The sequence below is a fragment of the Chiloscyllium punctatum genome, chromosome 44 (genome assembly GCF_047496795.1).
Source record: "Chiloscyllium punctatum isolate Juve2018m chromosome 44, sChiPun1.3, whole genome shotgun sequence".
Classification (NCBI taxonomy): Eukaryota; Metazoa; Chordata; class Chondrichthyes; order Orectolobiformes; family Hemiscylliidae; genus Chiloscyllium; species Chiloscyllium punctatum.
This window is the reverse complement of record NC_092782.1, coordinates 37,655,487-37,682,170: the sequence shown is the minus strand read 5'-3', so window position 1 is coordinate 37,682,170 and position 26,684 is coordinate 37,655,487. Positions and strand designations below refer to the sequence as shown.

Here is a 26,684-nt window from a genome sequence, read left to right as displayed (position 1 = left end):
ACTTGCAACAATCTTCAGCCAGATGTTCTAAGTGATGATCCATCTTAACCTCCTCCAAAGGTCCCTAACATCACAAATGCTAGTCTTCAGCCGATTCAATTCACTCTACACAATATGCAGAAATAGCTGAATGCACTTGATATTGCAAAGGCAACGGACCCTGACAACATTCCAACATTGTTACTGAAGACTCGTGCTCCAGAATTGCTGCACCTCTAGCCATGCTACATCACTGGCATCCTTTCTACAATGTAGAAAATTGTCCAAGTATTTCCTGTACGAAGAAAAGTATGAAAAATCCTACTTCGCAATTAACAGCCCATTCGTCTACCTTTGATCATTTGTAAAGTGATGGAAGGTATCATCAACAGTGTTATCAAGGAGCACTTGAGAGTGAAGTTCTAGTAATATCAGGACAGACAGCTGGGGGTTCCTTAAATTTATAAAAGGCAAGACAGAAGCCAAAGTGAACATAGGCTCCTTAGAGAATGAGGCTGGGGAAATAATAATGGGGAACTTAGAATGGCTGAGACTTTGAATAAATACTTTGCATCAGCCTTCACAGTAGTAAACACTAATAGCATCCCCAAATTAGTAAATATTCAAATGGCAAAAGGAGGATAGGAAACAGATACAATGACCATCATTAGAGAAAATGTGCTAAGGAAGCAAATGGGTCTAAAGACTGATAAGTCCCCCGGATCTGATGGAATGCATCCAAGATGTTAAAAGGTAGCTACAGAGACAGATGATGCATTGGTAGCAATCTTCCAGTGATCCTCAGATTCTGGAAAAGTCCCAAGGGATTGAAAACTGCCAATTTAATACTTGTATTTAAAAACGGATTGAGACAAAATAATGGGCAACTGTAGGTCAGTTAGCTTAAAGTCTGTTATTGGGAAAATGTTAGAGTCTATTATAAAGGATACAATACATTTAGAAATACATAATATGATCAAGAGAGTCAGCAATGGCTACATGAAGGGGAAATCATGCCTGACAAATTTACTAGAATTGTTTGAGGAGGTAACAATTAGGATTAGATAAAAGGAAAGCTGTGGATGTAATATTTTTGGATTTTAAGAATGCATTTGATGAGGTACAACACATGAGGCTACTTAATAAGAGTCCATGGTATTGGATGTAGCATAGGTAGAGGATTGACTAATTAATTGAAGACAGGCTGTTGGGATAAGGGGTCATTTTCGAGAAGGTAACCATTAACTAATGGTGTGTCTCGGGATCAGTGCTGGGACTATAATTATTTGTAATATACATAATGACTTAAAGTGAAAGCACAATAGCCAAGATTACAGATGCCAAAAAAGTAGCTGGGAAGGGAAGTCAAGTCATGAGGATGACACAAAACACCTGCAGTGGGACACAGACAGGTTGTTATTGGGGGAAAATCTTGGCAAATGGAATATAATGGTGGTGAGTGTGAGGTTATGCAATTCAGGAGGCAGAGCAGGGGAGCTGAATCTTACTTAAATGCACAAAGACTGCAAAAGTCTACTGAGCTAAGTGCATTTGGGAGTCCTCATTCATGAATCACAAAAAAATTTGCATTCAAGTTCAGCAGGTAATGCAGAAGGTAAGTGGAATTTTGACTTTGTTTCAAAAGGAAAAGGAGTATAAAAGTAGGGAGGTTTTGCTAAAACTATATAAGGCCCTAGTTAGAGTTACATAAGGCACAGCTGGTATACTGTTAACAGTTTCAGCTCCTTTATCTAGAGAAAAATACATTGACATTGGAGACAATCCAGAAAAGGTTCACTATACTGATGGCAGGTATGTGGGAGAATCTAGGACCAGAGAACACAATCTCAGAATATGGAGTCACATTTGACAGAAGAGGAGGAATTTTGTCTTCCAAAAGGCTGTGAATCTGTGCAATTCTTCTTCACAGAAGGCTGTTGAGACTGGGTCATTAAGTACATTCAGGTCTGACACAGATAGATGTTTAAACACAAAAGGGAGTAATGGGTTGTATGAAAAAGGCAGGAAAGTGGATTTGAACATTATCAGATCAGCCATGGTCTCATTGAATGACAGGGATTCTCGATGGGCTGAATGGCCTGTTTCATAACTGCATGATTGCACCATTTCATTTCCTCTGCTATTAAAGCACTCTATGTCCAAATACTGTAAGATCTGGACAATATCCTGATTAAGGCTGACAAGTAGCAAGAAACAGTCACACTACACAAATGACAGGCAATAGCCATCTTCAAGAAAGAAGCTAATTATCACACAATGACATTCAAAAGGTATTACTACTACTGAACCTCCCATCATCAACATCCACGAGGTTACCGATTATACTGAAACTCAACTAAATAGCCACATAAAATGCAGCTACAAGAGAAGGTCAGAAGCTTGGGATCCTGCAGTGAGTAACTCACCACCTGACTCCCCAAACTCTGTATACCATCTGTAAATACTCCCTACTTTACCAGATAAGTGCATTCAGGGCAAAGCAGCCCATATGATTGGCACCACATTCACAAACATTTATTCCCTCCACCATCAATACTCAGAAGCAGCAATACGTACCATCTACAAGATACAATGTATAAGTTCACCAAGGCTCTGCAAATAGCACTTTGTAAACCCGTGATAACTTCCATCTAGATAGACAACGGCAGCACAAACATGGGAACACCACAATCTGCAAATTCCCCTCCAATTCACTCACCAACCTGACTTGGAAAAATAATGTTGTTCCTTCACTGTTGCTGGGTCAAAATCCTAGAACGGCCTCCCCAACAGCATTGTGGGATCACCAAACTGACTGCAACAGTTCAAGAGGCAGTCCATTACCAACTCCTCAAGGGCAATTCGGGATGGGAAATGAATTCCCATTAAATAGACAATAAATATTTAGCCAAAAAAGCCCATATCCCATAAATAAGAAAAACTTATTGGGTAAGCAGTTGTTGAAAACTAAGATTTTTTTTTCACTATAAACACCAACTCAGTGATATTCGAGTTGGTAAATGTTCTAACAACCTTTTGAGTTTTTAACCAAAATAACAGTAGTTCTTTCTTTTTTTAGTCACTCTAGAAACCTTTGACTTCTATATAGCTGCTCAAGACTTGAGCCCAGTCCAAAATGATAGCAAAAGTTTGGAGGAATTCTTCAGTTTTGCTGGTCAGCTATTAGGTCATTTGTATATAGAATGAGAACATTTTGAGACTCTGTGTCTTTGGGACATGAAAGCATGTGATTCAACAAACTGAGGAGCTGAACTTCCACCTATACATATTAACCATTTTAGATTCTCTGCAACCAGCAGAATTCAAATATAATTGACTGTTCAGGCATGTCATGTTATGTACTGGGAAGGTTTGCCAGCATCACAATCACTGTTTCGTAAAGTGACATAAATCCACCTATTCTGATAGTCAGACTTTTGTTCCAGCAGCAGTAGCTTAGAGGTGCATGTCAGGACCATGTGGAAAGCATGTCATAGCTGACTCTGAAGGTACTTGCTAGGAAGCTGAAAATTCCAATGAACAATTCCCTTGCATCTGAAACCCTCCAAAAAAGCCCCTTAAGTCAGAGATTTTGGAGTCTTCTGACTCACTTAAGCTTAATAGCTACCCAAGAAACTAGAGTATTAAAAATCCAATCTTAACTCTTGAGTAACTATTAAACTGAACTCTATTCATCACTGAACCCAACCAAATACAAACCCCAGACCTGACATTCCTACCTTGATTCAGCCAGAATTGCAGATTCTGTTCTGACTCAACTTAGACAAAATTTTTACAGTGTCAAAAGATACCATTCAACCCAGTGTGCTTACTTCATCTCTTCAACCAAGTATCATTACTGAATGCAAATCTTCTCCTTTTCCCCCAGACCCTTGCACACTACTTCTAACAAAATGCCCCCTTGAATGCCTCAATGGAACCTGCTTCCATCACATTTGCAGGCAGTGCATTGGTGCACTGGAACAATGATGAAGGCAATCTGTCTCCTGGTGTAGAACCTGTGACTTGCAGCTTTGGCTGACCTATGAAACAAATAGGGAAAACATCAAGTTACGCCTCAATACCAATTAATGGTTTATAAAGCTTGTGTTCTCAGCAACTTGTGAAATGGCTGTGAAATATTGATGACTTATAGCTGTCAGGAAAAGATGCCCGATAAATTCAATTTTTCTTTGTGGCACATTGTAGCATACCTTGCAGGACAAAAACAGCAGTCCTCTAAAGGCAGAAGTCCCAAGGGTGTTGACACCAGTCAGAGTTGAGATTGGTGGATCGGGCATATCTACATGACGAGGTAGATAGAGCCTAGAGTGGGCATTTTAAAATTCCACTTCAATGATGCTTGCAAGTCATTGATTCATAAAGTACATAAGGGGCCCTTTGGTTCATCCACCCTGTACCACCAAAAATATACTACTACTAAAACCCGTCCCACTTTTGTGCACTAAGCTGATTGCCTTGTTATAATTTGTGATATGAAGGCTCTAAACATTCTTTTTCATCAGTAAGTGATAATCAATGACACCATCTTCTGTGGGTTGCTTGCTCGACCATGACAAACAGTGGTTCCAACAGCATAGTAACTGGTTCCAATATCAAAAATAACAATGTACATTATTGCTTGCAGCTTCATGTGCAGCACCTGACTCTCAAGAATTGGCATCCATTAGCAAGGTACATCAAATGCAGACAGCAAATAGATAGGTTAATGTGTGTTCATCCTCTCTAATTGATGGAAAGAAGCCAACCAAGGCCTTTTATAGACCTCTTGAGAACTTGGTTCACAATAAGTACAGCAGGCATCTAATTAAACTGACCATGTAAACAGAACATAATACACACTGCTACCACTGTCTAGTGGTGGTTTAGGGACTGCATGTCTCAGGTGGTGGATGGTCAAATGAGTTACTCTGTTCTAAACAGTGTCAAGCTTGAGTGTTGTTGGAGCTGCATGCATTCCAGATTTAGAGTATTTCACCACTGTCTATGTAGATGGTGGATGGACATTTGGAGTCATCACGGAATTCTCAGTCTTTGACCTACTCTTTTAGCCACATTATTTATATTGCTCATTTGGTTCAGTTGTTCAAAGGAGAATCACATAATTTTACAGAATTCTAAAATGTTAATGCCATTCAATATCAAGAAGATGCAGTATTCTAGTTAGTGCAGAATTGTCCTACATGGTTCTTGACATTTGCCCCAGATATGGCAGATCAGGGAAATTTGGTGCCTTGTTTGGGAACAGAAGCCTAAAACTCTTGGTGGATGGGCTGGTGCACAGGCAGGGTCCTTTCCCTGGGCAGTCCTGGGACTGGGACTTGACACCATACTATGCCATTCTAATCAGTGTAGTCTTAACCATCTGGAGGAATCATAGCAATATAGGGAGAAGGTCTGACCTTTTGCACTTTACAGTGTTAAGTACTACCATCTTCTCTCCAATCCTCACATTCATTCTATCTCTGCTACTGTACCCACCTCACACCAAGGCTCATGCATTACCCCTCACTATTGTCTGCAACATCTTCTCTCATTCACTGTCACCCACACCAAACCTGGACAACACTAACTCTTCATGCCTTCTGCACTGCCCACTCACTCTATCTGGACACCTCCCTAGCTGCATGAAAAGTAACTACTGTGCCACCCACTTTCACCTCCCTTAATACCTGCCAGTTTCTCAATCCAGGAGAAAACTGTCCACAACAAGGCACAAAGAGTGGGCTGCCTCACATTCGGCTCCTCACCCATTGTGAATCCATCGTGACTCTGATCACCCCAAGTGGCTAACTGACCATGTCCAAGCCCACGGACTGGTATCAGAGATTCCCCTTGTTTTACTGTGCTGGGAACCCTGAGCAATGACCATCTCCCTTGACTTGACTGGAAACCATGACAAGTTTCCTGGGTCTGTGCCTCACTAAATGACACTACAATACAGCAGAATTGAGAGCCTGGTAACTCTAGCTGAGGAAGAAAAGGCAAAGTGGGGATGATGTGAGTATCCAGATGGACTCAGTGAGTGAACACACAATTATAGCAAACCATCAGGCCAGAGATGCAGTACATTAGCTGGGTGTGAGCCACTGAATCCAAAGTGTCTTTGCTGCACCATGACAATAATAGTTGCCATTTTGCTTTGAGATGCAGAATTGATGTACAAAACATACATTTCATAAGTGGATTGGAGATGTACAATGAGGGTTGTTAGAAGCTGATAAGTCATATGCCAATTTCATATGACAAATTGGTGCCTGATGTCAATCACCAGGCACTCACTTCATGTTGAGAATTCTTGATATATGGTTTTCTTGCATTGAGCGACAGGCTGGGAAATTGCATACTAATAAGGCAAGATGTGATAAACCCCTTTCATAGGAATCACTTGGTTCCTAGTGAGAATCTTGTCTCTGTCTAGAAATTGATCAGAAGTTGCCCCCATGTGCACCTGCTGGCAAAATAGGCCTCAATGACCTGTAGTGTGATTCTGTCACATTTCTTGCTGTAGCCCAAATCATTCAGGCCCCTATATGACACCACCCATAATCTTTTCATTTCTCATTGTTGGAGAATCCTATTGGACTCATAAGCTAATAATCATAAGGAGCAGTCTTAATTGCCAATAAATAAACCTACAAATATGTTGTCAGCAAATATCATATGGTACATAATCACATGGGTTGAAAGTTCTTCCACAACAGACATTGACACGGAGGTAAATAATTTAAAAACTAGAATAACTGGACAGAAAAGTACTATAAACTTCATGGTATTTTGAGATACACAATTTTTATTAGTTTATTAAAAGTGCTGGTTCAAAAAGTGGCTGTTAAAACAAGATTTGCTGTTGTTGCCTGGTTTTGGAATGGAAGCATTACCTGTTCATAAAATTTTGTTTACAATGGGATTCTGAATGTCACATACCTTCTGTTAATTATTCCTATACTTGTGGGAATCCTGTCACTTGTTTCATTAGGAACTGTATGAAATGCCTGCCTGAAACAGACAACTTCTTGATACAAAAAAACAAGAATCCAGTTGCTAAGAAGTCCAAGGAACTAGTTACTTTGAATGCTTCAGTATTGTTGTCATGGTGCAAACACGGTGAAACTCTCCAGTCACCAGCTGACCTAACTCTTCAGCCAAAGCTCAGCCATTCTTTGCTTGTTACATGCAGAGAAACCTAAGTAATTATTAAAAAAAAACTTTCTAGGAAAGAAACAGCATCTGTAGTACTCCACTTTTATTGACTCCAATGGAGCTTTTTTAATATCGTGCTCCTCTTCAGAACAAAGCAGTACACAAACTCATTTGGTGAATACATGAACCAAGTCCAAAACAACACTTTTCTGCACAGTTGACTACATTAGTCAGCTGGGGTGTTGACAAACTATGGAACATCGAAGAGTTAGCATGGCTATGCCAACAAAGTCATTATAAATCTTCAGCTCTAGCAAACAATGGCCCAAATCCTTTGATTTCCAGGTCATTTGAGATAGGATACAAGCTTGAAAATGCATATCAGGACGTACAGCGCTCCCAGTGTATAGACATGAGCTGCACTTGCTCAAAGCTTAAATTTCCAATGGGCTGATTGTTGCAGTCCAGAACTTTCAGACATTGAGCTCAGTGTGAAGACTTGGGCCAGATACATGGCACTTGCCTGTATACTTTTACCCTGAAACTGTAACAGTTTAACCCATTCTACCTCCATTTGTTATGAAAATGTGGGTGTGCTGCACCTTTTAAGAAAGTTAAAAGCTAGCAGAACTACCTGACAGTACCAAATGCTCTGAACAAGATATAATGCAATCTTTTCGTCCAGTTGCTAGTGTAGCTGGTTGCCAAGAGACAAAAAACAAATTTGAATTACGTCAATCAATTTAAATTCTACCCCCCACCCCCACAAAACCAAACTTCAATCAAGTTTGAATTTAGTATATTGACAATCTTAAAAGATTGACAATCTGCTTTGGGGGTATAAGACCAGGAAAACCTGAACAGTTGAGACAGAACTGCCAAAAGACCAACAGATATAGGCTGTTAGTCTGAGCTCTGAGACGTTCCTGACTAGAGAAGGAGTTTTCAGAAAAAACATCAACACCAACCTGGACAACAGAGGAAGATATAAAGAGAAGATTCGATTGCTACCTGGTTTTGAAATTTGAATTTTCAGATTACTGCACGGGATAAATCTTTTGTGTTGCCGATTTAAACTAAGCAGGAGGGTTTACCCCATGTCGTAACATGCTATTAGTCAGTATAATTCAACTGAGCATCACAACTAACCACAACCCCTCTCCAAATAAATCACTCATCAGAGCTGACCAGACTACCCCCACAACCCAGTTATCCAACAACCAATCAATTGACCAACCCCAACACAGGATTAGCCCTTACCTGATTAGTCCCTTAGCTACATGACTAACCACTCAACCACTTCACCCACCTACCCATCTCACAAACTCATTATTCTCTCGCTGAAAGATTAGATCTTTTAAAAACCCACCTGATAACCCAGTTACTGTGGTGAAAAGGGTGGACAATATTCTTTGTTCATCTTTTCTTATGTCGTACTACCATCTTGATGGTTGTCTCTGCTGACCTTAACTTCAGGTGGGATTGAAGGATATGATCAGAAAATGGTAAAAGTGAAAGGTTGCAAAAATATTTGCAGGTAGCCTCAATGCACTCCGCTTCAAAACTGACTGGAAGATCTAGGTCATTCCATTTTTCTCATCAGCCACTTTCCTTTCTGATCTGCAGTATTTGCCTCAGGGATACCATTATGCTGCTTACATCTCCACTTAAATATTCTGACAGTTTTATGTCAGGTCAGTTTGAGGCAGAAGATGGAATAAATAGAGGAACACTGCCCACCCCCATTTAAGTGTGCTTCTGCATGCTTTTGGTCAGTGTTAATGGAAAATAGTGCTTTTCAGAGAAAGAATGTTTTCAACAGTTTAGTGAAAAATGAAGTAGGCTTCATTGCAACTTTTTAGCAGTGCAAAATTGCCTGAATATTGATAGGAATGTCAACCCTTTGGGTTCATGCTGACAAATTGCTTGTTCTTTCCACTCAATTTGACTTGGCATCCCCCAAATTATTGTGTTTTATCTCTTTTACATTTCTCCCAATTCTCAGTTCAAGCTAGTTTGTTTGACACCCTCCAACATCCCAAACTCAGTTTAAACTGTTACTGACTCTTTTCAATATCAAGGGCTAGATTTTATGGGACTTCGCTGATGTGAAATCCAATTGCCCCACAGTGATGATACATTAAGGATTGCTTTAATTAGCAGCACTAGAGAGTCATTGGCAAATCTCAACTGAGGGTAACTGTGTAGTTCCAAAACAGTCACAGCCACTGGAACTATTACAATGCCCCTAAAAAGTGAAGATGTCTCCTAGATTTCGAATATGTCCAGCATGGCTGATTGAGACCCCAGCAAAAAAGGTAATAGGAAATTTGGTGGAGGGGGATTGGATTAGATATGGCTGGAGCAAAGATCCCACCCTGCTGGACTTTGACATTGGAAGATGCCTCATGCTGTATAAGTGAAATCTCATTTTGATCTAAATGAGATTTTTGATCAATCGTCAAACCATGAGGTTCTTGTGACATGACAGTGTTTCTAGCTCTGGATAAGAAAGTCAGGCTTCAAGTCCCATCTGCTGTGGGCATGTGCTATAACGTGTCCAAACAGGTTGAATAAAAATAAATTGATCCAATTAAAGTGCCCTGTCAGACATAAAGTAATACAGAACCCAAAAGCGATTGCTCAAAATATTCTCTGCCACTTACATCAAGAGTATAGTGGTGCCTCTGGGCCAGAAGATCAGGATTCAAGTCAGACTGGAGTTGTCACTTTAAAAATTCTTTGAAGAATATGGGCACCATGGTTTGGGTCAACATTTGTTGCTAACCTCTAATTACTCCTCCTCGATCAAAGAAGCTTGTGAGCTGGTTATAGAAGACATTCATCATTGTTCTAGTTCTGGAGTTAAATATAGGCCAAACCAGATAAGGATGGCAGATTTCCTTTTCTAAAATATGTTAATAAATCAGATGGTTTTCATTTATGACAATCAATGATGCTTGTGATGCTAATTATCACTAATGACAGGTTTTTTAATTCCAGATTCATTAACTGAATTTAATTTTCCCATGAGATTTGAACCCAAATCCACTGAGTATTAGCCTGGACCTCTGGATTACAGGTCCAGTGACATTATCATTATGTCATGGTCTCCCCATGATGATCTGTACAAGTTAATTAAAAATAGTTTACAAAGGATACTCTGACAATACGAATCATAGGAATTGCACAGGAGGCTGGCCTATGGTCAATGTATCCACACCAGCTAAGCGAAAAGCTAATTCTTGGTCTGTGGCTTTGTATGGCACTGAAGTACATATCCAAGCTAATAAAATAATATCACTGATGAAGAGTGCAACTTTTTTCATATACGTTTATTTATTATCAAATGTAAGTAAGATCATACTTATTTTCATGTACCAAACTGATATCCAGGATGTAGAACAATTTGTCTTGTAAACCTAGCTGGCTTAATCTAACAGTGTTAATAATGGTGATTAGTTTTTAAAAAAAAGTTGTCATGTATAATTTTAGGGAAATTTCATTGTGGGATCTAATCATTTGAAACATTAACTTTTTTTCCTTAGCCATCATAACCTGATGGCTCTTCTGTCTGGAATCTTTCATTTTCTTTAGTTAACTACTTTTAAAATACTTATGAAATAGATTCCTCCTTAACCAAATTTTTATAATTGGTAATGTGTCAAATCAAAGGTTACTATACAACAGAATCCATGGTGTAGGATGTGCCACATCAGCATACCTGAAGGATTGATGAGTGAACAGGAAGTAGAGAGCAGGCCTTTTGGGATGGTAAACTGTAACAAATAGAATGCAACAGGGATAAATTCTGGGACCTCAATTATTTCCAGTCGGTATCAATGATTTAATTAGACTGGATCTACAGTAGCTAAACTTACTGATGACACCAAGATTGGCATGAAAGGAACTTCTTAAGAGGAAGTGAGTCTGCAAAGGGATACAGATGGTTTAGGCGAGTGGGCAAAAATTTTACAAATGGAGTGTACTGTGAGTAAATGTAGAGAGACTGCAGAGTTCTTGTCTAGTAGGATCTAACAGGGATACCAGATGATATAATCACCACTTCCTGAATTCTATGTTAATTGAAGATTGATTGGGCGAGAAGTTGACTGGTATATATAAATGTAGATGGAGATACATAATCAGTGAGGTTATAAATAGTGGCATGAGTGTTACAATAAAACTGACCAGAAAAACATATGCCTGGACTCTCTCTAATGAACATTTTAATTTATCATGATTATCAGGCAGAACTTGGTACAGAGAGAGCTGGGTGCCCTCATACTTGAATCTTAAATATACTACTATGCAATACAGCAAGTGAATAAAAAGACAAATTAATGTTGGTGTTTATTACAAGGGAATGATATATAAAAGTAAGGAAGTTTTACTGAAGCTGCACAGGGCATTGTCAAGACTACATCTTGAGTACTGTGTATAATTTGGTTTCCTTATTGGGTTAGAAGCCACTTAGAGAAGTTCCCTTGACACATTGCTGAGATGAAGAATTTATAATAAGGAAGGTTGAATGGTACGGCTAAACTTATTAGAGTTCAAGAGACCGGAGTCTGATGAGAAAGAGAGAAGGGAACATGATTAGGTGGATAGCAGGAGAATGTTTAATTCCATGGGGAGACTAGATGTAGGGAACATAATTTAAGAATAAGGAATCACACTTTTTAAAACAGATGATAATGTTTTCCTTCCAACATTGTTTGTGAATGAAATTCTCCTCCCTTCTAAAATATTGGAGTCTAGGTCATTGACTATATTCACAGCAGAATGAAATACATTGTTGATAGTGAAGGAAGTTAATGGCTATGGTGGCGAAATGTGAAAATGGAGTTGATCTTATTGAATGGTGGAGCAGACTCAAAATCAAATGGCCTAAACCAGCTTCTAAATTCCTTTAGATTAGATACATTTTGCACTTTCTGGAATTCTTCAACTAGCAGGTCTACACAAGCCATAAAACTGATTTTGATCTGGTAACAAGTTTAAAAAATTGTTTAAGTGACTTTTTTTTTTACTAGCTGCCTTCTATTGCTGACGAATAATGAATAAATGCAAAAACATCTGTAATATGTTTTCAGATGTTTAAGTTTAACCACCACTTAAAAGGTACTGTTAAGACTAGATTTTAATTTTTTAAATACCTGGAAGCAAAGATAAACCTGAGTTTTTAAACTTCTACATTTTCTAATGTAGGTCTAAACCACTACTGATATTTCAGCTGAAAAGTTTGGAATGGACATGGATGGCACAAGCAATTGATTTAGTCTCCCTCTATTGATCATTTTTGTGTGAATAACAAGTTACTTGAAAATGCCAAACAGTATTCTTTTTTTAGGATAAAGGATGCAAAATAATAGTTAAAGATTGATGGACCTGCTATGCCAATTCAGAAGGCAACATTGGTTCAAGATTTGTAAGGTTTTAGGCATTCCATAATACAAAAAGCAAATCCCTAACCTCTCAAATCAGGAACTTCATACTTGTCCCATAACTGAATTAGAATAGTAAAAATGAATCTATATACAATTTTATTATAAATAATGAATGGAAATCATTCTCAAGGTGTGCTTACTGTGCAACAAACCAAAATTGCATATCCTAATGCATACATATTAAAATAAAAAGAATGACACCAAATTAGCTCATTGTGTGTTCTAAGTCTCGAACGTATTTGCTATACATCATATATTGTATCAATATGCAAAGGAGCAATATCTTGTGAAAACAGGAAATTCCTAGTGTCCATAGAAGAAAACACTTTAACAATGACTATCATGTTATTAAATAGGAGCACCCTCCATTAATTGATCATTGTTGGAAATATATATTTATATTTACAGACAATGAAAAACTGAAAAATATGGAAGTGTTTGGACCCTTACTAGATTGTAAACAGTTTTTACCATGTGTTCCTTGGAAATGAAGTCAACAGTTTAATCTGTGCTGTGGTTCATCTGTTGTTTTGTAGAAAGTTAAGTGATTTGGAGAAAAGTAGTAAAACTTTTAGGGAGGTAGGAGATGGGGTTTATGGCTCTTAATTAATAGGAGACAGATTTTTGAAAAGACTATTGGGGCTTTTGTGCTGATTGCTTAGCAACTCTTCCTCAAATTAGTTTTCCTGTTTTCACATATTTAGACCAGGAAATGAGCTGACCCCTGGAGCTCAAAGTGTCTCCTTCCCTCAGTAGAAGCTCTTGATGAAAGAACTACAGATGCTTAAAATACAAAACCGAAACATAGTAGGTCTGGCAACAGCTGTTACAGAAAATGTATTGAATGCAATGAAGGAGGATAACTGAACTTAATGTTAACTGTTTTTCTCTCAACTGTTGTTGCCAGATTTGTTTCTCCTGATCTGTTTCTGTTTCAGTCATGCTGAAACTTGATAAATATCAGAATTTCTAACTACCCGAGAAACCTGAAAAGCTTAATTTTTTAAAGACTCAGGTCCAGCTTGATTTCACTCCCAAAGTCAGAGGAGGCTGTGCCACCAGACCCTGCCAGACTGGTCTGAGGTCACTGTTGGGTCAGTGCTACCTCCGGGGTGCAGAAGAATGCTGGAGCAATGCAAAATGATACTCAAGGACTTCACTCCACCACAGTGAGTACTACAATCTTCTCTCTTCTATCTCACTCTCACTCTGTAGCTGCTACAGCACCCATTTCTCACCAAGGCTCATACTTTGCCACTCTCATTATTGCCTACACTAGCTCTCATTCCCCTCAACTCTAATAACTCAGCATTTCCTCTGTGCTGCTCCCTCAGTCTTTCAGTACACCTCACCACCTTTCCCCCAGATACATCAATAAGTCATGCCACCCACTGTAATCTCATTCATTAGTTCCTTTGGCTCATTAGAAGAAATCATCTCCCCCATAAAAGGGCAGAGAGAGCCTGGACAGGGAAGGCAACTTGACATTCATTTCCTCACCACCTTTTGAAGAAAGAATCTTGGCAGGAGAACAGTATCCTGTGGAGATGCTGAAAAATCCATGTCCTGCCAAACGAATAGACACTATTCTTTGTTCAACTGAAACTCTTGCATGAACTCCACAGTTGTTCACAATTAGTAGGTGCAACATCTTCTGTCATCTTGCTGGTTCTGCTGTCCTGCCCTTAACCTCTAAGAAATGCCTGGTTCCAACAGAAGCCCCATCCTTGATTCTGAGGATGAGTACAGAGGCTCAGAGGAAACATTAGTAAATCAAGTTTCGGCAGCCCCTACCAACCCAGATACTGATATTTCAGTGGGAGTCATAGGCATAGAGGGTGTAGGTACACAATCTCGTGAGCGCCTTACAGTGACAGCTGTGCATTGGCTGTGGGAGGAACAGCCTTAGCAGTTGGTATTTGCCAGACAGCAGGCTGCTTAGTTTTGGGCAGATGATAATCTTCTGCTGTTGGCAATCAGGAACGTCATCCAAATGTACAAGATGGAGCTGCAATGGTAGAAAGACATATGGGTTGCATTGACCATCACTGCGCAGAAGCTGCAGCATTGTACCAAGTCCTGCAACTGTTTGTCTGCCTCAATGGACAGACTGGTAGCTGCCTTGGAGAGCCAGGACCAGCATCCTCGGACTGCTTGAGAGGCAGGAACAGCTGGATTCCCTCATCTCACCCAGTGATCTTCATGACCAAAGGCATGGCAACAAATAGTGGGAATCTTTGAAAGCTGGAGGTGGAACCAACCATACACACGCCTACCCACACACATTCTCCTGTGCGCTTTCCACTCAGACACTGCAGAGGTGGCCAGACCCTCCATCTCCATTCTGCCTGTCCTTCTCCGATTCTTAGAAATTGAGGAGGATCAACTTGTATCAGATAAGAAGGCCCTCAATGTATCTAAACCCAAGCAACTCCAGCGTTGCTCAACAGGGCCAATAATTGCACATCTGAGCAAGTTCCCTCCAGGCTTTTTCACTTTCATGGACACAGCTAGGTATTTCAAGAATTTTCAGTTTTTGTTTTATTGTTATTGGAGTACTCTCCAATTTGTCTGGATCTTAGCCATAGGTATGTAAAATAGGTCTGCATTGCTTTTAGAATGTGTCACTTACTTTTCTGCATATTTGTAAAGGGATATTTCCACACGAATTTTCCCAAGTAAGTGAATAAAGAATCTGGTATTTTAGCACCACAAAAGGAACATAATCAATTAACTGATAAACTAAACTTGTAAACTACATTCTAAGTGACTTGAGACGTTCATTATTAAGTTAGTTAATAAACTTAAACTTAAAATTGATTGTATTTGGTTGCTTTAAACTGAGTCAACTAATTTAGGCGATCTTGGAAATCATAGCATTAGTAAATAATAATACATTTGGAGTAGAAATTGATGAAATAGAGTATGGATTTAGACCTGGAGAAGGAATGAACAGTGGAGCGAACATTTAACTTTAGAACAATCTTCAAATATCTACAAGAACATTTATACATGCTTCATAGATTATAGAAAAATGTTTGTTTATCACCAAAAACTAATAGATCTGCTGTTGAAATGTGACAGCAAAGATACAAAATATATTCCGAATCTGTTTGCCTGTACACCATGACTGATCAGACAGTGAGTGTTGGATGAGAAGATGAGCAATTGGTTATATTTTAAGTGAAGGAAAGATTACCACACTGTTACATACTTCTGCTAAAATTTTTCAAACTGTACAAAAAATGAACAGAGAGTCAGATATACTTTCAAGGGGTTGAAATTGGACACCCGAAAATGACAAACTTGGAGTATGCTCAGAACTATAAACAGAATCAGAAGATGTTGTACAAATATTGTGGATGGAGTAAAACACCAGAAATGAGTGATGTTACATTGGAACAAGTAGATAGGTTTGTCAACTGAGGACAAACTTGAATGAAATATGGGAGATGGGATGCCCAAGTCAGAAGAAGGATCAAGATAGCCACATGTAATTTCGTGAAGATAGAGAATGTTTTAACAACTGGAAAACTAAAGCCTCTTATAAAGGAGAAACTCATAAGATGCGACATTCTATCCACTTTTTCAGATGCCTAGACAATAAGCCAAGATCCTTAGAAAAAATAAAGGCCATTGAAATGCAGATTTGGAAACACGCTTAAAATTCTATCCACAAACCATTACACAGGTGATGAGATCCCTCAAATTGCAAGTGCAAAGGAACTCAAAGGTAACATTCCAAAAGGAAAATGTCATTATTTCACCTAGTTGATCAGAGTTGAAAAATTATGAAGTCTCTGCGAGGAGTGAAAAGTGGAGGGCAGCAGAAAAAAAGGCATAATTAAATGATGACATTCACAGTTGTTACATACAAGCTACAGTGAATGTTTAAGGATGGTGAAAGACTGGTTAACATGGCATAGCATGTCAGCAGATCTTCTTGTAGGAATGGTTCACTTATTCACCACAGGGGATAATATTGCAATCTGTCAGCATTAGGAAAATGGTTGTGAGCTTTGTTGCTGAATTCCTTTTAAAGATTGATTTTTTTTTCTCTCTCTCTGAGGAACCACTGCTAGTCTTGGTTGAGACACTGAAGTACTCTCTCTTCATTAGGACGGTTTACTGGTTGGGAACAGACTTTCACAAATACCCTCAATTCTGGGTTGAACTCAAATTAGCAACTTATTTTATTTCAGTACTGCTTGCAGTTAAGATTATTTTTCATATCCTTTCCTTTTTACAAACAAAAAAGGCAAAGGATTTCCCATTATATTAAATAAAATTGCATTCTTGTCAGTTAATTGTATCCTAGCTCAAAATAATGAGCTGCCTCTTACTAATGAGTATTCTCTTCTCTTACATGAGGATGCAATGCGTGGAAGCCAGTAAGGAAGGACTAGACTGCTAACAGACAGTAGAGAGATTGGTGAACTATACAGTTCCTTTTGAAGGAAAATTGGACAAATTATTCCCAAAATATCCTTGCTGTTAAATTATAACATGACCTTCTGTAAACTTGATCATCTAAAACTCTGCCACCTCTGTCCCTATGTGTTAAGTTCTCTTTACCCATTGCTTTCATGCTCGCTGAATTATATTGGCTACCAATGAAACAATTCTTTTGATTTTAAAATTCTCATCCTTGTTTTCAAATCTGATCATCTTAACCCACTATTTCTTAATCTTTGCTAGCCCCACAATCCCCTGCTATCATCTAACTTTAGCCTGTTAAACACTTTGGATTTTGATTGTTCTACCGTTCATGGCCAAGCCTTCAACTACATAAGCTCTAAGGTCTGCAACTACCTTTCTAAATCTGTTTTCTCCTTTAAAACATATGTCTTTCACCAAATGTCCTGTAGCCTGATGTTAAAATTTGCTTTCTAAAACTCTTGTCAAGTGCCTTGGGATGATTTAATATAATTAAAGGCCCTTTTAAACACAAATTGTTGTTAAGCCAACTTTATTCTATTGCTATAATTCCTGGACAAGAAGATTCCATTGGTGAGAAAAGCCTCAGATTTGTAATCTGAAACTCTTATTGTCTGGGTGCAAGAGAAAGAAACAGAAGGCCAAATGCAAGAAGAGCGAGCAGATTTGTTTTCTAACATTGAGTGAAAGAAAGACTATACATTTTCCTTACTTTTACTTACCCATTGATGCACATGTTTCTGGTCTATTTAATGAACTAATGATCACAAAGCCAAAGCCTTCACTTTCTTTACGATATATAATAATGTCATTGGTCTGTACACCATGACTGACCAAACTCTCTGCAGGTGAGGAACCACTGGGAGGTGCTTGTGTGTTATTTGAGCAAACAGCAAAATCACTTCTGGGAGAACTGTGTTGTGTAGATACAGATCCTGGACTTCGTCCATTCTCAGAAGTTGGCCCACCTGGAAAACAAAATATGTATGGTACTTTTGTGTTCATTCACAAACCTAAATGTGCAGACTGTATACAGATAGAACAGTAGAGTCAATTTCATAATGATACCAATAGGAGAATGAGAAGAAAGATGCTTTGACTCTCCTTTGGATTTAACTAAAGTGTCTCCTATAATCGTGGTTTCCTGCCCACTGTTGTTGACAGGGCTCTCAGCCGCATCTGACCTATCATCCATGCTTTCGCCCTTTCACATCACTCACAGCAATATGATCAGGTCCCCTTTGTTCTCTCTTTTCACCCCACCAGTCTCAGCATTCAAAGGATCATTCTCTGCTATTTCAGACAACTCCAGCAGAATGCCACCACCAAACTATCTTACCCTCACTCTCCCTTCTGCACTTTTCAGGGAACATTCCCTCCTGGACACACTATTCCATTCTTCAACCACCAACATCACTCCCCCTTCCCATAGCACCTTCGCATGAAATTACTGAAGGTGCAACACCTTCCCATTCACCTCCTCCCTGCTCACCTTCCAAGGGCCTAAACAGGCTTTCCAGATGAAGCAGCATTTCACCTATGCCTCCTTCAATCATGCGCATTATATTTGCTGCACCCAATATGGCCTACATTGGAGAAACCAAACGCAGACTGGATGACTGCGCACACATCGGATGTGTTATGCAAAGCAATCATGACCCCGACCTTCTTGTAGCTGGTCATTTTAGTACAGCATCTTGCCCACTTGTCTGTCCTTGGCAAGCTGCAGTGCTCCAGCGAATCACAGCGCAAACTGAAGGAGCAATATCACAACTTCAAACTAGGCAGTGTACAACCTTCTGTGCTCAATAGTGGGTTCAACCCTTTCAAACTGTGAACCCATTCCTTCCCTTTCTTTTAGCTTCACTTGTTACATTCTGTTACTCTCTCTCTCTCTCTCTCTCTCTCTCTCTCCCCCCTTCCCCCACTCCAGTGGGACTGTTAGATATGCCATTCTCACATTCCGATCACTTAATCTGAATGATCAACATCCTTTCTCCCCCAGCACTTCAACTCTCCCGTGCTCCCACTATTGCACAAATACTGCCCTCTCCACACTTCACTTCAGCTCTGAAGAGTCATCTAGACTTGAAATGTTAGTTTGCTTTCTCTCCATGAATGCTGCCTGACCTGCTGTGATCTCCAGCATTTTCTGTTTTCAGTATTATGAAACTCCACCCATGATACCACTATTCCTGTCCCAGAGAATGATTTTATGTACATAATCTGAATTTATCTTGCATTCACTACATTCGATTCTCAAGAACTACAATAGTAGTGGCAACAAAAATGTAACCTCTGTAGATTTACACATATCTGGTACAGACTAAGATTGAAATATTTCACATTTTCATACAAATAGTTACCTGTATCATTACATTTTTGTCACTGGATGAAACTGTGCTATATTACATTTGAAGGAGAAATAATAAATTTTTAATCTTTAGTTATCCTCTACTCAATGCATTTTGTCAGAGGAATCACTGTCATTCCACTGCAAGATATTGCTGCAGTTTGGTTGGGATTGGGTTCTGTTTGTTAATATTTGTAGACTTTTTAGTACAGCCTGCAAATAAACTTAGTTTTGTGTTTGTTTGTTTGTTTGTTTGTTTTGGTTTAAAATTATTTTTTTTTCTCCACCTTTACCTCATTGGCTGACTGATATCCATAGTCACTTCATTGTTGTGAATAAAATAAGCCAGGTCATTTTCTGACAGTAGATACCAGGATAGAAATAATGAAACCAATAACTCAAGACATGACAGATCATATGCTTTGTTTTCGTTGCTCCTGTTAAGAATGAAATTATTTGATTAAACAGGATAGTATTTTAAAAATTCCTGATCCAAAATAAGATATGTTAACTCTATATTTGTCTTTTCAGGAATAAGTGGACAGAGTCTCTTGTCTACATATCACATTTTTGTCCACTGCTCTATGTGAGGAGTGGTAGAGAAATGTCAGTGCTCTATATATAAATTATAGATCATAGATCAGAAAGTGATGAATTAGAAACCAAATGCAGCATTGACAAGTGCATTGAAAAGTTGGCAGTGACAAAGTAAGATGAGGAATGAAGTACTGGGTTTGCAGTAGAACACAGCTTTGCATTCACAGTTCTTGCATGGTGACTTTTTAGTTTGGTTAAACTCTTTGAGGAAGGTAAATCAGAAGGAAAATGGTGCATGCAGATTATGGACAGCTAAGAAATAAGAAAATTAGAAAACAAATTATTTGGTTCTCCTCAACGTTAACTTTCCCTTCCTATCACCTCCATTTATAGGACGGTTGTTAAAATCAATGGGTCATCAGGCTGGAAATTCAGTTTTCTAAAGCTTAGAGTCATAGAGATGTACAGCACGGAAACGGACCCTTTGGTCTAACTCGTCCATCCCAACCTAATCTAGTCCTACTTGCTAGCACCTGGCCCATATCTATCCAAACCCTTCCTATTCATATATCCAGCCAGATGCCTTTTAAATATTTCAATTTAGAAGCCTCCACCATTTCATCTGGCAACTCATTCCATACATGCACCACCTTCTGCGTGAAACAGTTGCCCCTTAAGTCTCTTTTATATTCTTCCCCTCTCACCCTAAACCTAGGCCCCTCGTTCTGGACTCCCCCCATCCCAGGGAAAAGACTTTGTCTCTTTATCCTATCCATGCCCCTCATGATTTTATAAACCACTATAAGGTCACCCCTCAGCATCTGACGCTCCAGAGAAAACAGCCCCAAGCCCAACCTCTCCCTATACTCAATCCTCCAAATCCTTGAAAGGGTTCAGAAAAGATTTACAAGTTTCACAACATCTTTCTGATACGAGTGGGACCAGATTTGCATGCAATATTCCAAAAGTGGCCTTACCAATGTACTTTACAGCTGCAACATGACCTCCCAACTCCTGTACTCAACACTCTGACCAATAAAGGAAAGCATACCAAACACCTCCTTCACTATCCTATCTACCTGCGACTCCACTTTCAAGGATCTATGAACCTGCACTCCAAGGTCTCTTTGTTCAGCAACACTCCCTAGGACCTTACCATTAAGTATACAAGTCCTGCTAAGATTTCCTTTCCCAAAATGAAGGACCTTGCATTTATCTAAATTAAACTCCATCTGCCCCTCCTTAACCCATTGGCTCATCCGATCAAAATCCTATTGTAATCAGAGGTAACCTTCGCTGTCCACTACACTTCCAATTTTGGTGTCATCTGCAAACTTGCTTACTGTACCTCTTATACTCACATTCAAAACATTTATATAAATGACAAAAAGTAATGGACCCAACACTGATCCCCGTGGCACTCCACTGGTCACAGGCCTCCAGTCTGAAAAACAACCCTCCACCACCACCCTCTGTCTTCTACCTTCAAGACCATTCTGTATCCAAATGGCTTGTTCTCCCTGTATTCCATGAGTTCTAACCCTCTGATTTCAAGACAAGACATTCTTTTAAAGCGAAAAATACCCAGAAGGAAATGCAAGAGAACGATGGCTAATAAGCTAATTAAAGATAACACAAGATCACACGAGGCGGCTTAAAACATTTCAAAAATTGTTGTAAGCCTGAGGATTGGAGAATTTTAGAATTCAGCAAAGGAGTACCAAGAAATTGATCAGATCAATAATGAACTTGGACAAACTCAAAAGTTTTCTTGAATTAGAGACAGCAGAGGTTTAAACATGAGAAAAAGGTGTGAAATCTAACACATAGGTAAATAAGCTTGGAGAGTTAAAAATCACAACACCAGGTTATAGTCCAACAGGATTATTTAGAAGCACTAGCTTTCTGATCGCTGCTCCTTCAGTGGTTGTGGAGTATAAGATCGTAAGACACAGAATGGATCGCAAAAGTTTACAGTGTAATGCAACTGAAATTATATATTGAAAAAGACCTGGATTGTTTGTTAAGTCTATCATTTTTTAGAATGGCTATGTTGATTTCGATTTGGAGATGCTGGTGTTGGACTGGGGTGTACAAAGTTAAAAATCACAACACCAGGTTATATTCCAACAGTTTTAATTGGAAGCACACGAGCTTTTGGAGCGATGCTCCTTCATCAGGTATAACCTGGTGTTGTGTGATTTTTAACTATGTTGGTTTCAGTTATTTCACATGTAAATCCCAGAACTTTCCTTTCAAGTTACATTCTCAAGTGAACTTTAACAATATGTGTCATATCGGCCCAGATAATATTGGGGATCAGTGTTGGGTCCATTACTTTTTGTCATTTATATAAATGTTTTGAATGTGAGCATAAGAGGTACAGTTAGCAAGTTTGCAGTGAAAGTGTGAGGTGCCCTATGTGAGGCTGTCTGTGCCCCAATGTTCAGACTGATTCTATTTCTAAAAAAGGGATTCACAGAATCTTACATGGATTCATGCAGTTTTTGAGCAAAATAAAATGTAATTCTGCAAGTACAAATTCACCCCATAAACATATGTGTTTGGGGGTTGGGGGCGGGGTGGTCTACGAGTGTGTGTGTGTGTATGTGTGTGAGAGAGTATGTGTGTGAATATAAAGAGGTATAAGTCTGTGAGAGGGTGCATGTGTGGGTGTGAGCATGTGAGAGAGAATTTGTGTGTGAGAAAGGGTCTACATGAGTGCATGGGTCTGTAGAAATATGTGTGTGTGTGTGCGCGCGCTACTGTGTAGTGCAGAGGGGATGATGATAGAGGCAGGAAAGTAAAGGCAGTTATAGTTAGAATATTTTTGTCCTTGAGTTGCCAGGTTAGAATCTGTATCTGGATGATTTAGCTTCCTATTCCTGTTTCCTCAGGAGTGATGATGTTTGCACACAACTTCAATTTCCAGTGGATGTTGGTTTTTCCAAGTTGCTTTCTCACTGGGTACTGATTTACGAGGTTGAAACAAAGACAGACAGACAGTGTCTTCTAGTTTTGGTTTACAAATCTGTTGCCCAGAAACTGCAATTAATAATGATCCGTTTGCTTATTCCTGTGTATGCTCATTGTTTTTCTAAGCTAAATACCCTGCAGAAACCTGTCATCTCAATATGCAACTTCCAAAAAGTTGTGATTAAAATGGGGGATACAAATCTGTGTTTCAGCCTTCTTTTCTAATAATGTTAATGTCAGCTCTAACATTGTTATCTTTAACTTTGCACAACCTGGTCAAGTGACCTTATTTTAGGTCAATATCTGTCCTTTGTAAAACCACCTTTACTCTATGAAAATCTCAGATGTTAAAATCAAACAATATAAGTTGAATATCAATAGTTCATGGTTATCACTGCCACAACACAACATAAAAATATTCTATTCATGTTGCTACACTGTTCAATGCAGCAACTTGCACCATAATTCAGGCAAAAGCACCAAGGGTAAATAATGTTTTTTTTATTCAGTAACATACGCTCATCCTGAAAATGTTGTCTAAAAGGATGATCAAAGTAGATTCAACAGTAACTTTCAAAAAGGAAATGGATACATATTGACAAAGAAATACAAGCCTACGGGTAAAAGGAAGTGATACAAATGGTGTAAGCCCTTCCTAAGAGCTACCACTGATGCAATGGACCAGCCTCTGTGCTGTAAGATTCAATAAACTTGTAAAATATGTTCATGATGGAGTCTGTATTTGAAGATTATTCAAAACTTCCATATTTCACGAAGTTGTGATGTGGAAATCTCATGTACTATCCACAGGATATCAGCTTTTAAAACTTTTATCCAGTACATACCTATACACAAAATCTTCCTCCGTACAGTCAGACTGACATGGCCATTTCGTGCTGCATTATGCATCAGATCTATCACATAACGATGAGTTTTTCCAGTAACTAATATTCCATCCACGTAAACTAATTCATCCCCTGGGCGAAGACGACCATCCGTGTCTGCAGCACCCATTGTAATGATTGCTCCGATAAGAATCTCCAATAAACAAAACAAAAAATGGCAATTAGTAAGATAAATAAATTCATTGGTATTGCATTTATTCAAGTTTAGAAACATGGATTAAAATGTTTCATTTTTGACAATCTCAATGAACATTTAAAACCTTAGCAACTTACTAAGTGTACAATATTTGATATACTCAGTTTCTTGACATTCTTTCAGATGATAAGTGCATTGTAGATCATTGGTCTCAATTCAGACTGATAATTAAGCCACTAACATACATTATCTCTTGTAATGCATCGTTAACCAATGCTTTATTTATCACAAGGTGGCTTTTCATTGTTGCTCTATTAGTTTCTGAAAATAGATTCATATATACAGCTGATAGTAATTACACAATTTGTGATGTAATTTTCCCTCAAACATCATTTTACATTCATGAATAACAGTGAAGCTTGTGAGATATTTAGCTTTCAGATTTGCACCAGATTGACAATGTTAAATTTAAATTTATACATACTAATTTTCCATTCAGAAAGAACGATTATGATAGGTTTCAAATAATACAGAAATAATTTAAAAATCTGCATCATTGTTGATTTTTGCCTTTTATAAAACATTATTCATTGTAGGATACAAACTTAAATGAATAATTGTGATAAAACACAAAAGGAGTCTTCAACTGCATTATTACAAAATGAAAAAAATCATCTTCTTGAATTTCACTGCAAACATGTACCTGCTTTGATTCTTTTTGCTTGAATGAATTAGCGACAATAGTTTACTGAGTTATTTTTAGCTAATCACTAACAGAGCGACAATATAGATATGATAGAGTTACTGTCAGTATCAGCACATTCATGTTCTAAGCATGTGAACGACAATGTAATATTTATCATATAAAGGGCAACAAAGCACATTATCTCTTGCTCTATCAATCAATGATATATCCTTATATTTCTAGACTATTACTATAATATCTCTTTTACTATGCTTATTTCTGTGCCATTTTTTGCTTTATAGTAAATGATACTGATATTGAATTTCAAGAATTACCAAATGTAATCGTGTGAATGCTAACTTATTAGTATATGCTATTATTCATTCAGCCACTTCTGCAGGGCGATTTGCAAGAGAGTAACAACATTAAAGATAAAATAAGAATGTAAAAATTAATCTCAAATCTTTCAAATGGAAAGGCTAGTGGTCAGGAGAAATTTCAAATTTGAGTGATTATATGTTTCCTTACTCAAGTCATGCTACTTCGTAAACACATGGCTGTTTTAATGAACATCACAAATTCTGCTTAATTATAGTTATCCTAACAAAATGTATTTGAAAAAAGCATAGCTGACATGAAATTGAACTTGCAATTTTCAAACATGTACTGCAAGATGGTTGCTTTAAACAATATGCAGCTGAAAAGAATTAAATAGCTTACATTTCCTCTGCAGTGCTACAAATTAAAACTGAATCTTGCATCTTCTCTCTCACAGACAAATTACATGCTGAAGATAGCCTTTGTCTGTCATGGATCAGACATGACGAGCTCATGAATATGCTATTTAACCCTGAAACCAGTTGTCACTGAAGCTGTTGCTTAGCAATGAATATTTTCCAGTAAAAGTATTTATGTGAGCAGTTTTTATTATTTCTCTTTGAAAGACAACTGTTGAAAATAGCAACAAAAACTGAGACTGTTATAACAGTGTTTCTCATTAAAGGCAGTTGAATAATTTGAGTCTGTCAAGTAAATCATACTAACATAATCATTCCTTTCATTTGTATCCTTTTTGATCTGGCTGAAAGACATAGCCAAGAAATTCTGTGTACACACAATCAAATATTCTATAGTTACCATATCTTGAAGGTTAAAAAATATTCAGTTGGAGGGTTTCTAATTGTTGGAAAACTACACTACTAGTGTAGTACTCAGTAATCTCTGAGCTACTTTTCTGTGAGAGAAGTAGAGAGTGTAGGCTTTATTTAAAATTGTATTTGTCTCAGACAATGTGATTATTCAAAAGAAATACAATGTTTGTAGGAAAGCAGTGCACCTGAATGTCAATAGACTGTATCCGTAAGAGGGAAATAACTGCATCTGTAATTCCCCAGAGGTTAATCTCTTTTATGTTGTTCTCAGCCAAGGTTCTAACTAATTGCCAGTAATGTCCAAGAGAAATAACCAACTGGAAGGATAGACATCCCTACATGTTCCAATATACCTCTAATGACCAGAATAAAAGTGGTACTGGCAGTGGTCAGCAAACTGGTCTGCGATCTACCTTTTCAATTTGTGAAAATCTTGAAAGGAAAATATGTTCAAATGAGACAAATTTGCTTGCATTCAAGCTGGTAAATTATTAAAGATTTGAAGTTTTCATTTTACTTCCATGCTGTTAGATTTTATCAGTGTTGAAAGAACAGCTTTTTATGGCATGACTTGTAATTATGCACTGCTGGATTAAAATTCAAATCCTAGTTTGACTTCTTCTATACACTTCCAAGCTCCATTGTTGTATGGTATTGGAGAAAGAAATACCAATACTTCTGGATTGACACCAGAAAAACAACTGGTAAGAATAAAAGTATTATTTGTAAACATAATTCAGTGCAGATAAAGGAAAAGTTACTTTGCTGCAATTTATTGCTTATGGTATTTGAAACTCCATTACACAACACTGTCAAGGTATCACTTAAACATTTTAGTAGTGATGGAGGTTTGCATTTTACTCCAACAATTTTTTTGAACCATTTAACAATCTTACTGGCATCACCCATTA

General features: G+C 38.2%; 1 protein-coding gene across 18 annotated transcripts in view; it reads right to left on the bottom strand.

Moving 5' to 3' along the window:
* The window catches only part of magi2a (membrane associated guanylate kinase, WW and PDZ domain containing 2a), a 685,460-nt gene that overhangs the window by 48,744 nt on the left and 610,032 nt on the right, over nucleotides 1-26,684 (bottom strand). For all 18 annotated transcript variants that reach the window (XM_072562648.1, XM_072562647.1, XM_072562643.1 and 15 more), the window contains 2 exons: nucleotides 23,742-23,934; nucleotides 17,753-17,998 (listed from right to left, as the gene is read on the bottom strand). In XM_072562648.1, the coding sequence (XP_072418749.1) occupies nucleotides 17,753-17,998; nucleotides 23,742-23,934 (439 nt within the window). The remainder of the gene's footprint in view (nucleotides 1-17,752; nucleotides 17,999-23,741; nucleotides 23,935-26,684) is intronic.